We start from the raw sequence: 13,886 nt of genomic DNA, 5'->3' as shown, positions 1-13,886 counted from the left end.
ATTGTAAGTATAATTCTCTTGGCACAGTGCTGAGACAGCATGTTTTCTGCCTAAAATGTCTAACGATGCAGCTTTTTTTTTTTTTTAAAGAGGATTATTTTTCTGCACTGTTGCCACCTAACTCTGATTTGTTCTGGAGTGCAAACCTCTTGCCTTGGTGCACTGTACAGAAGCAAGCTGCAGCAGAATGTGCATCAGCTTTGCCAGTGATCATGACCTAAGGACTTGTTCAGATAACCATTTAGACAGCAGCTTACTACCTCTGCACTCCTGCCTGTGCTGCTTCTGGAGATGGGGAGCCTCTGTGCTTACTAAGGAGGCTATCATTGCACTAGCGATGGTATTCCCATTGGAAATGTTGGGAGTGCCATTGCAAATGTGATAATGCACTTTTTAATAGGCCTGGAGCCTCCTCACCTGGGAGTGCGGCTGGGGTGTAGAGTGGCTCAGAAGCAGCAAGTGCTTCCCTCCTGTGGACCAGCAGTTCACTGCATGGAATGTAATGTGTTCACACCTAAACCTGGAGATAGCCTTACTATTGGATAGGGTACGGCAGCTTTCTTCAGGAAGCAGATTTTGGGTGTGCAAAAGGACAACAAATTGCCCAATATTTAGTAAAGGGCTGCACAACTTCAGCCGTTGGACTACAACTCCCATCATCCCCAGCCACAGTGGCCAACGGTCAGAGATGATGGGAATGGTAGTCCAACAACAGCTGGAGAGCTGAAGTTGCACAGCCCTGATTTAGTTTATAACAAGGAATCAATGTTTGGATTGGGTTCGGAACATAGGCAGCTGCCATATACCAAGTCAGACCTTTGGTCTATCTAGCTCAGTATTGTCTTCACAGACTGGCAGTGGCTTCTCCAAGGTTGCAGGCAGGAATCTCTCTCAGCCCTATCTTGGAGAAGCCAGGGAGGGAACTTGAAACCTTCTGCTCTTCCCAGAGTGGTCCCATCCCCTGAGGAGAATATCTTACAGTGCTCACACTTCTAGTCTCCCTTTCATATGCAGCCAGGGCTGACCCTGCTTAGCTAAGGGGACAAGTAACGCTTGCTACCACAAGACCAGCTCTCCTGGTTCCATTCAGGTTTACTAATAATTTTAAACTCCCCAGTTTAGTTCTCTCTGGATTTCAGAATACCCTCCCAATGAAAACATTTTGAAGCATTTTCTCAGGCAGTTTCTCCATATCTTCATGTCCCACTGAGTCAGTGGGGCTTACTCCCAAGTAAGTGTGCAGGGGATGCCAGCCACTGGTACTGAATTCCTACTTATGTGAAGTTGAAAGGAATTTGAGAGCAGAAACAATCTCTGTATCAGAGACGAGCCCTTTCTCACAATCACATAAGAGAGCTTAAGGGTGGATGGTGGGGAAGGCAGCAGAACCTCGCCTTCCCTGCAGACGATGGGGGGGGGGTGTCTGGGTGCGCCCAGATGGTCTGTGGCTGCCATGGGCAGTGTGGGGTTCGGGGGGGTCATCCCAGTCCCTAGAGATCCCACCATGCAAGTGCATGGGTGCATTGTGACGATCTCCCCAGCATCAGGCTGGTGCCCGTCAGTGCTTCAGCACCAGTTGGAAGCAGCCAGTGCGGACACACGGTCAGGTAAACAGGGTTAAGGGAGGTTAAGGTAAGAAGAGCCTGGCTTCTTAGCCGGGTTTGCTGCCAAGGCGCCACAGGCTCCTGGCGGTTCCCATGGCAGCCAAGCTGGGCCTGGTCTTGACTGCTCATGAGAACAGCCTCCTAATCTTGTAATGGGGCTCAAGGTTGAATTATCTCTGTAAACACAATACCTGTTACAGAGTTAAAGAATAACATTCTTATCCTTCCCCAGGAAAAAGAGATAACTCAGTACCCTATGGGCTGATAAATCTTCAAAGCCAACTTCAATTGTACCCAAATGTCTTCATATTTTAAAGGTCAGATTAGGGTGGGTGTTTTCTGATGTTTAGGATAAACTTACTTGAATCACAGCAGTATAGTTCGCAGGTGTAAATACGGGGCTATTATCATTCACATCAGAAATGTCAACATTGACTGTCACAGACGCCGACAAAGGAGGGATGCCACTGTCTCTTGCCTGTACGACTAATGAATATCCGGACACCTGCGGAAAGGTAAAAACCTTCTATCAGCCTGAAAGGAGTTCCAAATTCCATCTTCATTTTGTTGTAATCAGTGTGGATCTATGCATGCAGCAGAATGGGGTAGGGATTAGCAGGAATGAGACCTGAGGTGGTAGAACAGTGTACCATTTAAGACAGCAGGTGGTGATCCACATTCTGAATAGTGCTCTATGTAAATATTCCCTGCAAGTAGAAAAATAGTAGAGCAAGGTGTAGGCTGGACCACAGCTAGGGCTGAGCAAGGAAGGGGGTCCTCTACAAGTTTTTGTCAGTTGTGAAAAGTATCCTGCTTTGGATACTTTGAGGGAAAGAGTTCAGGAGACCTTGCCCTCACTCTAAATGAACTTTCCTATGTTGCTACACAGCTAAATTTGGTTGCTGTGATGTCTCCTGCTTCACCATGTGATTCCTGAGTGGGGTCATTTTACCAGGAAAAATCAGAAGATGCTAAAATGGCACCAAAACAAAACAGCAGTTGACTGTCCAGCAAAAATCCCTGAAACCACAGGTGAAAAAGATGAGCAGTGGAGATGGGAACACTTCACTTCCTCTGAATGCACAATTTCTGGGCCAAAAATATGTGCAGGCAAACATTTGTTACAACCCTACATGCTTGGTTTGTTTTTTAACCACAAATGAGCTAGATTTATTTATTTGTTTGTTTGTTTGCTCATTTGCTTGCTTATTTATTTATTTGATTTATACATTGCCTGACTCCGGAGGCTCCAGGAGGTTCACAAAAACAAAAAACAAAAAACAGCTTGTTTTAAAACAAGAATTAAAAATCTAACACATTCAAAAATTACAGCAATTAAAAATCCAAACAGCAATTAAAACATGCAAGAATTACAGCAATTAAAAATCTAAAACAACAATTAAAAATTTAAAACTCAGAAATTACTAAAGGCCTACATTTAAAAAAAGGTGTCTTAAGGGCTCTTTTGAAGGCTGGTAAAGATGTTAAACCACAAATGTCTATAGGGAGCGCACTCCACAGCCTAGGAGTGACTACAGAGGAGGCTTGCTCTTGAATCATCACCAGAAGAGCTGGCAGAATATGGAGATGGACCTCTCTCTGTGATCTTAATGTGCGGTGGGGATCATGTAGAAGGAGGCACTCTCCCATGTAACCCAGTCCTAAGCCGTTAGGGCTTTAAAAATAATTACCAGCACTTTGTATTTTGCCCAGAAACCTATGGGCAGCCAATGCAACTGCTTTAAAACAGGCATAATATGGTCTCTCCGAGATATCAGTCTAGCTGCTGCAGTTTGAACCAACTGAAGTTTCCGAACCACATACAAAGGCAGCCCCATGTAGAGCGCATTGCAGTAGTCAGGCCTAAAGGTTACTAGAGAGTGCACCACAGTTTGGAGATCATTATCTTCAAGGAACGGACACAGCTGTTTTCTTGTTGCAGTGATATTTCTTATTGGAGAGAAAAATCAATCATTATACTCCCGCATGTAATCTGAAGTGGTACAGTCCATTCTAGCGTTTTAGGACTCTATCACCTCATGCTGCAGCATGTATAGATCAGGCATAATAACTTGTATTCTAGCAAAAGGTGTTTGGCCTCATTATATTTTCTGACCTCTTATAACAACATTCCCCCACTTATTACGGTAATGTGTCTCAGACATTGGTTTTTTTAAATAAGGCAATACATAATCATAATAGCTCCATGATATTAAAATTACTGCATCAGATGATGCAAGCTGCAGATAATGGGACACTACACACACACATCACACACACACACACACACACACTCAGCGCCTTGCAGAGGAAATCCTGTACTGGCTACTATAATTTTAACTAGCATGTACAGTATGGACAGGAAGCAATTCTAATTTTTGTAGATGTCAATTATATACTTGGACACCAGAGTCAATGGCATTGTTGGAATTGATTTCAAAGCAAATTTCTAAAATAAAGCCCTACCCAGCCTTGCAACATGCCTGTAAGTTGGTTTCCCAGTGGCAGCAGGACAGAGCCATAAGCTAAATTTAATGAGCAACTGTGCCCAAGCTGTGGTTCACTAGCTTGTGTCATCAAGTCACTTGTGCAACTAGAATTTGGACTCTTGGGTAATTCAAATGCCAATTCAAACATTCAGAAAAAGCCTGAGATTCTTTCAGGACTGAACCAATTCAGAATGCAGGTGGGAATAATTGTATAAATGCTATTTAATATAGAAAGATCATAGGAACATAGGAAGCCACCTTATACCAAGTCAGACCATTGATCCATCTAGCTCAGTATTGGCTACACAGACTGGCAGTGGCTTCTCCAAGGTTACAGGCAGGAGTCCTGTCTGGAGATGTCAAGGAGGGAACTTGGGACCTTCTGCATGCATACAGGTGCTTTTCACCTGCATGCATGCATCCCCTACAGAGAATATCTTACAGTGCTCACACATGTATTATCCCATTCAAAGGCAAACCAGGGTGGACCCTGCTTAGCAAAGGGGACAATGTTTTATGTGGAAACCCGAATGTATTAGGGTGAAGATACATTACTCCTCTTACCCTTTCCCTGATGAGACAACTTTTCATATTCAGGAAGTTTCTGAGAAGGGGAAGTGTTCCCCTTCTCATTGCTTCCAAATAATTCCGAGTCTTTCGATATGCATTCAGCAGTGAAATTGCCCCAGGAAGGTTTTTAACATGTGCTGGTTTCGGAATTGATTTTGTGAGGGCATAATCTGGAGAAAAATCAAGCACACGGAGTGATCCTACCCATATTTATTTGGAAGCCAAGTCCCAGTGGCTTCAAGAGCTAACATCCTAAAGAATCGCCTGTGGTTTGTGAGATATGCTGGTGCAATTGACTAAGTCAACAGCATCGATAATGCGTGGACTCTGGAGGGGCATATTTCGATTACCTCCTCTTTCCCCAGAAGCTCTCTGTTTCACCCAAACTTATGACCCTGAGAGTCACACAGTCCTCAAGGACATATTCTGGGGTGAAACAGAGACCTTTCAGGAGAAGGGCAGGTTCTCAAAATTTGCCCCCCTTCACAAGTGCTGGTGTGATATTAGTTGGGAACTCATCCATAGTACCAGCACATCTCACAAAGCACTGGTGCATTGCTAGTTGGGTTGTCGCACAATGAGACTTAGGCCCACACCCCATGTTATAGGAGTTCCCGTCCTCCATCTCCCTGGTAATATGCAGCTGGAAAGAAGTGTGTTGTTATGACATCATTGTGCTAGTGTTATCGTGGTATCAAAATGGTCCCCCCCACATTGCTGTGCCATCCATAGGCAGTAAAGTGGTGGGCTCTTTTGGGGATGTTTGGAGGGTGGGGGACAAAAGCCAGATGAACTTACTGGCAGCCACCATTTTCCTCGCTGCAGCCACCATTTTTCTTTCCCCCAAAGCCTTCTCACTGAAATATTAGGTCATCATGTACTGTGGTGGAGAACAGTTTTAAAAAAGAAGTTGCCAATAGTTGCTGGGTGGAAAGCTACTGCCACTGCGAAACAGGAAGTGGAATAAGGTGAGCCCAAGGGGCAAATCGGGCAGGGACTTCCTGTTACCTCCTCTTCCCTATTTTGAACCAGAACTTGTTTTGTGATAACTTTAAGCTGAGCCCTTGCTAGCATTTCCCTGCCTCCTCCAAGGGGCAGCCAGTGAAGCAGAACTTGTGGGGTGAATGCTAATGCAATGGCATCATATCACCTTTTTTCAGCTGCCCATTACCGGGGAAATGCAGGGGGCTGGGGTACTTATGCATCTCATAATATGTCTCTTGGGCATTGTTTCCAGATACGCATGATTAGGGCTGCAGCCTAAAAATTCAATCCAATGGGGAATCAATGTGCTTCAGTGTTTGCTGAAATTCCTCTTATTCCAATGGAACTTAAGGGTGCCTTATTTTTTCCTTCAACATTTTCCCTACAGTCTACAGATGGCAATAAATCCGCACGCCCTTCCCTTCTCCTGCATTCTGCTGAGAAACTATTTGCAATGGTGATTCCAAATATTGACAGCTTTATCCTGCTGTCACGTTAATACAGAAAGCATGTTTTCTTGTGCATTAAGCAGCCTTGAGGCAAACGGAGACATTTTCTGAGCAGAGATTCCTCCCCCCACCCCTTCATCCTGCCTGCTTGCCCAATTTAGTGCCCCTGATAATACTTTGCCTGTTTGGAGATATCAGGTAGGATTTATTTTTGTGTTCTAAGATTAATAAAGCAGAGTAACTTTCTAAAATTATTTTTTGGGATAATGTGTTGAAAGAGAGCATATGTGCTTGCTTTGCAAAAAGAAAAGGTTCATTTTTTCACTCCTTCCAAAAGCCTGTTCTCTAAGGAGGCTGCTAAATGAGAGCTGGGCCTGGTTTACACATGAACAAGGTGATAGAATCCTCAGGAAGCAGAGTGGGCTGTACCATTTCATATGGTCACTGGGAATGCCATTTTTGAATGCCTCTTTATGTAAATCAAAAACAAAACATCTCCCTTCAAGTAAACAACTAGCATCTTAGGATTTCAGCCTACCTTATACACTGTAATGCTAGTTTTCTAGATGTAGAGAGTTATTCGATTAAATTAATTCCTTCACCCACAGTCTGAAGTAGGGGTGTGCAATTAGGATTTTCGGTGATTCGGTTCGGGACCCGAACCGAATCACCCCTGTTCTGTTTTGTGCCCGAATATGGGCCACCCGAATCACCCTTGATTCGGTTTGGATTCGGATTTAACCTGAATCCGAATCTGAATCGATTTGGGGGGGGGGAAAGGGCCCAGGGGCAAAATTTTGTGGTGGGGTGGTAGTGGCCAATGGGTGGAAGCTACTACCCCAATTTCAGGGGGATTGGGCAAAGGGCTGATATTTGGTGAATATTTGAAGTTTTAGTGACTTTGGGGCAGTTCGGGGGCATAGAATGGGATCTGGGCAAAAAGAGTGGGGTGGGGTGGTAGTGCCTAATGGGTGCAGACTACCACCCCAATTTCAGGGAGATTGGGCAAAGGGGTGGTTTTTGGGGAATTTCTGAAGTTTTCGTGTCTTTGGGGCAGTTTGGGGCAGTTTGGGGGCAGAAAGTGTATCTGCCCCAAAAGGGTGGGGTGGAGTGGTAGTGCCTAATGGGTGGAGGCTAACACCCCAATTTCAGGGGGATTGGGCAGAGGGCTGATTTTTTGGGGAATTTTTGAAGTTTTGGTGTCTTTGGGGCAGATTGGGGGCAGAAAGTGGATCTGCCCCAAAAGAGTGGGGTGGGCTGGTAGATAGTGCCTAATGGGTGGAGGCTACCACCCGTCCCCAATTTCAGAGTGATTGGCCAGAGGGCTGGATTTTGTTGATTTTCTGAGGTTTTTCTTCATAAAGTGTAGTGTGGTAGATTGATTCATTCAATATTCATAGTAAGTGAGAGTGTGAAAAAAGTGAAAGTGGGGTCATGAGAGTTCTTTACTTGAAAAAAATCTCATTTGCTATCATTGAATGAGAATTCACACCTCAGAAGTTTTTCTGAAGGGATGTTATTCCCTTATTTTCTGAGGTGTGAATTCTCATTCAATGATAGCAAATGAGATTTTTTTCAATTAAAGAACTCTCATGACCCCACTTTCACTTTTTCACACTTGCATTTACTATGAATATGATGAATGAATCAATCTACCACACTGCACTTTATGAAGAAAAACCTCAGAAAATCAACAAAATCAACAAAATATTGGGGGACATCGGGGGTGATTCGGTTCGGCCCCGAATCACCCGAAATTGCTCATTTCGGGCACAGATCGATCTGTGCCCGAAATTTTTTGCACATCCCTAGTCTGAAGTAGTACAGTCCATTCATCCACTTCATTCTGAGACAAATACATACCAGGACTCTATGACACACATGACTCTATGCCTTGGGGTGTCTGAAGAGCGAATCTTCTTTGCAGCAGATTCGAGGAATTTTAATTTGAGGGATTAGATGGACCATTCATATAGCCATCAGCACCTTTATCAATACCTTCGGAGAAAGCAGAAGCTCTGGAGTCCCCCCCCCCCCCAAAGCTGTTGGATTTTTTTTACCCTGGACATAATGGGCTAAGCCAGAATTCATAGCCTCCCTTCGGAGAAAAACAAATCCCTGTCTGTCCTGTTCCCTGATAGCAGTCGGGTTAAATCCAGCGAATATGTGGACTGGCACACTCCAATCAGGAGTGGATTCTGGGGGAAAGCCCTGTCTGTAAAACCTCCAGGCCATCAATAGAGACCTCTGAAATTTTGTGAAAATGTGAGTGTGACACTGAGCTCTTCACAATCATCCCCAAAAGTGGAGAGCCACTAGGGGAAAGTTTGGGGATTGGTATTACATTTGACCACATTTCCACCTCTTTTTAAAATAATGTACTTTAAAAATATTTATACCCACTCTTCCAAACCAAAGTGGCTTACAAAACACCATAAAACCACAGCCAATAGTCTTCTGGCCCCCTGTGCAAGGATCCAGTTCAGGAGTTAGAATGCAAGTATTCAAAAAATGCACTTAGGGGTCCCAATCCAGCAAATGTTAGTCACGACTGTAACAGCAATCCTATACACACTTACTAAGGAGTAAGCTACTTTGGACACAATGGAGCTTCTTTCTGAGTAAGCATAAATGGGATGATGTTATAGGGCTTCTCCAAGGTTGAAGGCAGGAGTCTCTCTCAGCCCTATTTTGGAGATGCTGCCAGGGAGCAAATCTAGGACCTTCTGCTCTTCTCAGAGCGGCCCCACCGCCTAAGGGGAATATCTCACAGTGCTCGTATGTAGTCTCCCATTCAAATGCACGGCAGACCCTACTTAGCAAAGTGGACAATTCATGCTTGCTACCCAAGACCAGCTCTCCTCACCGAGATGAGATGTTCTCCAATGTCCTTCCAGTGTCATGTTCTCCAATGCCTCAGTATTCTATGTCCTACCAGTTCTTGTATCCTTTTTCTGTATACACTGAGATAAACTAAATCAACTACTAGAAAGGGTGACTCTTTAAAGGTGGCGTTTTTGGTGGCCTAGCATTTGGCAAGCCATTTTGGTTCAGTGTGCATGCACGAAGCCTAGCTATCCACCGATCTGCTCCTTCCCCAGCGCCAATGTCTACACAACACGCATATGGCATTAATGACAGACATATTATATATCATATAATATGATTTTCTATAATAATTGATTTTAGTTTAAATTTTAATGTAAACCACCCTGAGCCATTTTTGGAAGGGCAGTATAGAAATCAAATAAGTAAATAAACAAACAAATAAAACAAGCTGTATGCACATGGTATGTTCAACAAACACACTGGACCGGGTCTCACGATTCGTGAGACCCGGTTTTGGGAAGTGAGCGGGAAGAGCGGGCTAAGCCCGCTCTCCCTGCTCACGAGTGGGGAGGGAGCCCTGGGCGGCCAGATCGGCCGCCCACACGATGGCCGGCTCCAAGACGGAGCCGGCGGGGGCTGGGGAGCTTGGGGGCATACTGGGGAGACCCCCGAGCTGGAAGGCTGCTTTTAAGCCTCCCGGCCGGGGGTCTACTCACAAGTAGCCGCGCTTTTCCTAGCCCGATTTTTGTGATAGCAAGAATAGCCCCAGAGTGAGGCTGTTCTCAGGAGTATCCAAGAGAGGGCTAAGGAAGCCAAGCCCGCTCTAGGCTGCTTGTGAGAAGCCGTGGGAGGCAAGTGGCTGCTGCTGCAGTGGCGGCCCCAGCAAACCCGCCTGCAGAGCCCTCCTGCAAAATGAGGTGTCTTAACCTCATTTTTTTGGCCCTCTGCCAGCCCCAGCTAATTGCAGCCAGGGCTGGGAGACTGTAGGCTCCCTGGCTGGTGTTGGGGGAATCCCCACAATGCACCATGCACTCGTGCAGTGCATTAGGGGAGTTTCGAGTGGTGGGGAGCTGCTTCCCATCCCCCGACCCTTTGCGCTGCCGGCAGCTACCGGCAACCAGGGGGGAAGAGATGAATGAAGAGAAGAGCAATTTCCTGCAGAGAAGTAACTGCTAGCAGCCTTCCTCTCCGCTTTCCCTTGAGTCCTTTCTCACCGATCGTGAGAAAGGGCTCAGTATGACACTTCCTGCCTGCACTCTCCATTTGAGAAAGTTTGCACCCAGGTTCACTTTTCAAATGTCTGCATGCACAGTCATTCACACACAAATACGTACACGTGTACAGATACAATGTAACATCTGATCAGGGCTTTACTTGGACATAAGTCCAACTGTGGATATTGAAAGCAAATTGTCAGGTTAATCATGACCAACTTAAGAACATAAGAACAACCCTGCTGGATCAGGCCCAAGGCCCATCTAGTCCAGCATCCTGTTTCACACAGTGGCCCACCAGATGCTGCTGGAAGCCACAGGCAGGAGTTGAGGGCATGCCCTCTCTCCTGCCATTACTCCCCTGCAACTGGTACTCAGAAGCATCCTGCCTTTGAGGCTAGAGGTGGCCCACAGCCCTCCAACTGGTAGCCATTGATAGATCTCTCCTCCATGAAGTCATCCAAACCCCTCTTAAAGCCATCCAGGCTGTTGGCTGTCACCACATCTTGTGGCAGAGAGTTCCACAAGTGGAGCACGCATTGTGTGAAAAAGTACTTCCGTTTGTTGGTCCTAGACCTCCTGGCAATCAATTTCATGGAGTGACTCCTGGTTCTATTGTTGTGTGAGAGGGAAAATAATTCCTCTCTCTCCACTTTCTCCACACCATGCATGATTTTATAGACCTCTATCATGTCTCCCTGCAGTTGTCTTTTTTCTAAACTAAAAAGCCCCAGGTGTAGTCTTGACTCATCAGAAAGGTGCTCTAGGCCCCTGATCATCTTGGATGCCCTCGTCTGCACCTTTTCCAGTTCTACAATGTCCTTTTTAAGATGTGGTGACCAGAATTGTATGCAGTACTCCAGGTGTGGTCGCACCATAGTTTTGTATAAGGGCATTATAATATTAGCCGTTTTATTTTCAATCACCTTGCTCAACTGATTTCTGTGGGATTTAGGCACAGATAACTTTCTCGACACTGAGGTCCAAATGTGTATATTAATCCTACATTCATGAGGAAGCAGATTTGTGTGGAACAGTGGGGGCACCAGAAAAAAATTGAAGGGGTGCAGAAAAGGTAAAAGCACATTTCTGGGTATGCAGGCTGCGTCCCACATGATAGATTCCTGAAACAGAAATGTAGGGCAGTAGTGGGCGGCAAATACTTTTCTGAGGGGGCACATGCCCCCCTCTGGAGCCACCCTTGGTGAGGAGGGGGAAGCATCCATGGGGAAAACATTCAGCATGTGGGTCATGCGGCTTTAACTTCTAGCTTGCTTTTGAGTATCCTTCCCAAAGTATCCTGTACTGAGTGGGGTGGGTGGGGGTGATGGACTAGAAGACCTCTAAGGTCATTTCCAACTCTAAACTTGTTTAAAGGAGGCAATTATTAGACCTATTATTATTATTAGACCAAGTCGGCATTGGAGCCCTCAGAGTTCAATAGCTACAAGCCTGTCTCCAACATGCCATGGTTGGGCAAGGTGATTGAGAGGGTGGTGGCCTTCCAGCTCCAGGCGGTCTTGGAGGAAACTGATTATCTAGACCCATTTCAAACCGGTTTTTGACGGGCTATGGGGTGGAGACTGCCTTGGTCGGCCTGATGGATGATCTCCAATTGGGACTTGACAGAGGAAGTGTGACTCTGTTGGTCCTTTTGGATCTCTCGGCGGCTTTCGATACTATCGACCATAGTATCCTTCTGGAACGTCTAAGGGAGTTGGGGGTGGGAGGCACTGCTTTGCAGTGGTTCCGCTCCTACCTCTCGGACAGATCCCAGATGGTGTCGCTTGGAGACTGCTGCTCTTCAAAATCTGAGCTTTTATATGGGCTCCCTCAGGGCTCCATACTGTCTCCAATGCTTTTTAATATCTACATGAAACCCTTGAGAGAGATAATCCGGAGATTTGATGCAGGGTGTTATAAGTATGCTGATGACACCCAAATCTATTTCTCCATGTCAACACCATCAGGAGAAGGCACATCCTCCCTGAATGCCTGCTTGGAATCAGTAATGGGGTGGATGAGGGATAACAAACTGAGACTGAATTCAGACAAGATAGAGGTACTTATGGTGCGAGGTCGTCACTCAGGAAGCGATATTGATCTACCTGTTCTAGATGGGGTCACACTTCCTCAGAAGGAACAGGTACGCAGTCTGGGAGTGCTTCTGGATCCACACCTTTCCCAGGTTCCCCAGGTTGAGGCAGTGGCCAGAGGCGCTTTCTATCAGCTTCGGTTGATATGTCAGCTGTGTCAGTTTCTTGAGGTTCATGATCTCAAAACAGTAGTACACTTGCTGGTAACCTCCAGATTTGATTTCTGCAATGCACTCTATGTGGGGCTGCCTTTATACGTAGTCCGGAAACTGCAATTAGTACAAAATGCAGCAGCCAGGTTGGTCTCCGGGTCATCCTATATTATAGGAGTTGCACTGGCTGCCAATAAGTTTCTGGGCAAAATACAAAGTGCTGGTTATAACCTATAAAGCCCTAAACAGCTTAGGCCCATGGTATTTTAGAGAGTGTCTTCTTCTGCATGATCCCCATCGTCCACTGTGTACATCAGGGGAGGCTCATCTGTGGCTACCTTCATGTCGTCTGGTGGCCACCCAGGGACGGGCTTTCTCTGTTGTTGCCCCGAGACTTTGGAACGCGCTTCCCTTGGGAATAAGAGTCTCCCCATCTCTAGTGGCTTTTAAAAAGTGTCTAAAGACTCATCTTTTTACCCAGGCCTTTTAGCTTTTTAACTTTGTAACTTTTTAAATTTTGTATTGTTTATCGATTTGTTTTAATCTGTTTTTAGTATTTAATTGATTTTAATGTTTTGTTTTTGTTGTTGTGAACCGCCCTGAGACCTTGGATTGGGGAGGTATAAAAATGCGCTAAATAAGTAAATAAATAAATGTCTATGATTCTATGAATTAATGTCATCTCCTCATTCCTAAGCTTATGGCAGATTATGGGTCCCATACTCTATGGAGACCCACTGGTTAGGCAGGGAATGTCTTGGTTGACCAGTTACTGAATGTGGGTGGAAGGTTTAGCTCAGGTTTTTTCCTGAATAACTGTGCATTCTGAGCTTTAAAACATCATTGTAATCAAGCGTGTCAGAGCCTGGTAAATGCTGCAAAGTGCATTCATATGCTGGTGTTGATCAAGAACAGGAGACAGAGATGTCAGAGAATTTTCTTGTGATATTCCTGTGCTGTAAAGAGGACATGTAAGCATTCGTGCTAGCAGATATGAAGAAAGATGCTATTTCTAAGTGGAGAAATAACTGATTTGATGTGGTCTTACCCGTTCTCGGTCCAATCTCTTTTTAACCTTTATAAGTCCCAAGCTAGGATCTATTGAAAACTCATTGTTTCGATCCCCATTGATTATGGAGAAATGAATCTGGCCATTGGGAGGGCTGTCCAGGTCTTCAGCTATTAACTTTGGAGGAGTGTGGAGTGAGAAACAAAAGTGAGAAAGATGGATGAATACATAAATAAAGTCCATGATGTGCTTAAGCTCATGTTTAACACTTTATTAAATCACATCATTAAAACACACAAAAGTGCACCTGCTTTTCCAGCATTACACTAGAGCTATTACAAAACGGATACATCTATGCATGCTTTATGGAGCCTAGGAATTTTTACTAATACCACTAAGAGCCCCTGGTGGCGCAGTGGTAAAACTGCCGCCCTGTAACCAGAAGGTTACAAGTTCGATCCTGACCAGGGGCTCAAGGTTGACTCAGCCT

The 13,886-nt window shown here is 45.2% G+C and overlaps 1 protein-coding gene across 14 annotated transcripts in view; it reads right to left on the bottom strand.

Annotated features, from left to right (window-relative positions):
* The window catches only part of FAT3 (FAT atypical cadherin 3), a 683,843-nt gene that overhangs the window by 64,394 nt on the left and 605,563 nt on the right, over positions 1–13,886 (bottom strand). For 13 of the 14 annotated variants that reach the window (XR_008319026.1, XM_053306925.1, XM_053306913.1 and 10 more), the window contains 2 exons: positions 13,436–13,573; positions 1,966–2,109 (listed from right to left, as the gene is read on the bottom strand). Coding sequence is in view for 13 of the 14 variants with exons in the window: in XM_053306925.1 (XP_053162900.1) it covers positions 1,966–2,109; positions 13,436–13,573 (282 nt within the window). In the remaining variant the exon portion in view is untranslated. The remainder of the gene's footprint in view (positions 1–1,965; positions 2,110–13,435; positions 13,574–13,886) is intronic. The other variant, XM_053306923.1, reaches the window with a different exon arrangement.

The sequence above is a fragment of the Hemicordylus capensis genome, chromosome 3 (assembly GCF_027244095.1).
Source record: "Hemicordylus capensis ecotype Gifberg chromosome 3, rHemCap1.1.pri, whole genome shotgun sequence".
Classification (NCBI taxonomy): domain Eukaryota; kingdom Metazoa; phylum Chordata; class Lepidosauria; order Squamata; family Cordylidae; genus Hemicordylus; species Hemicordylus capensis.
This window is presented reverse-complemented; position numbering and strand designations above follow the sequence as displayed.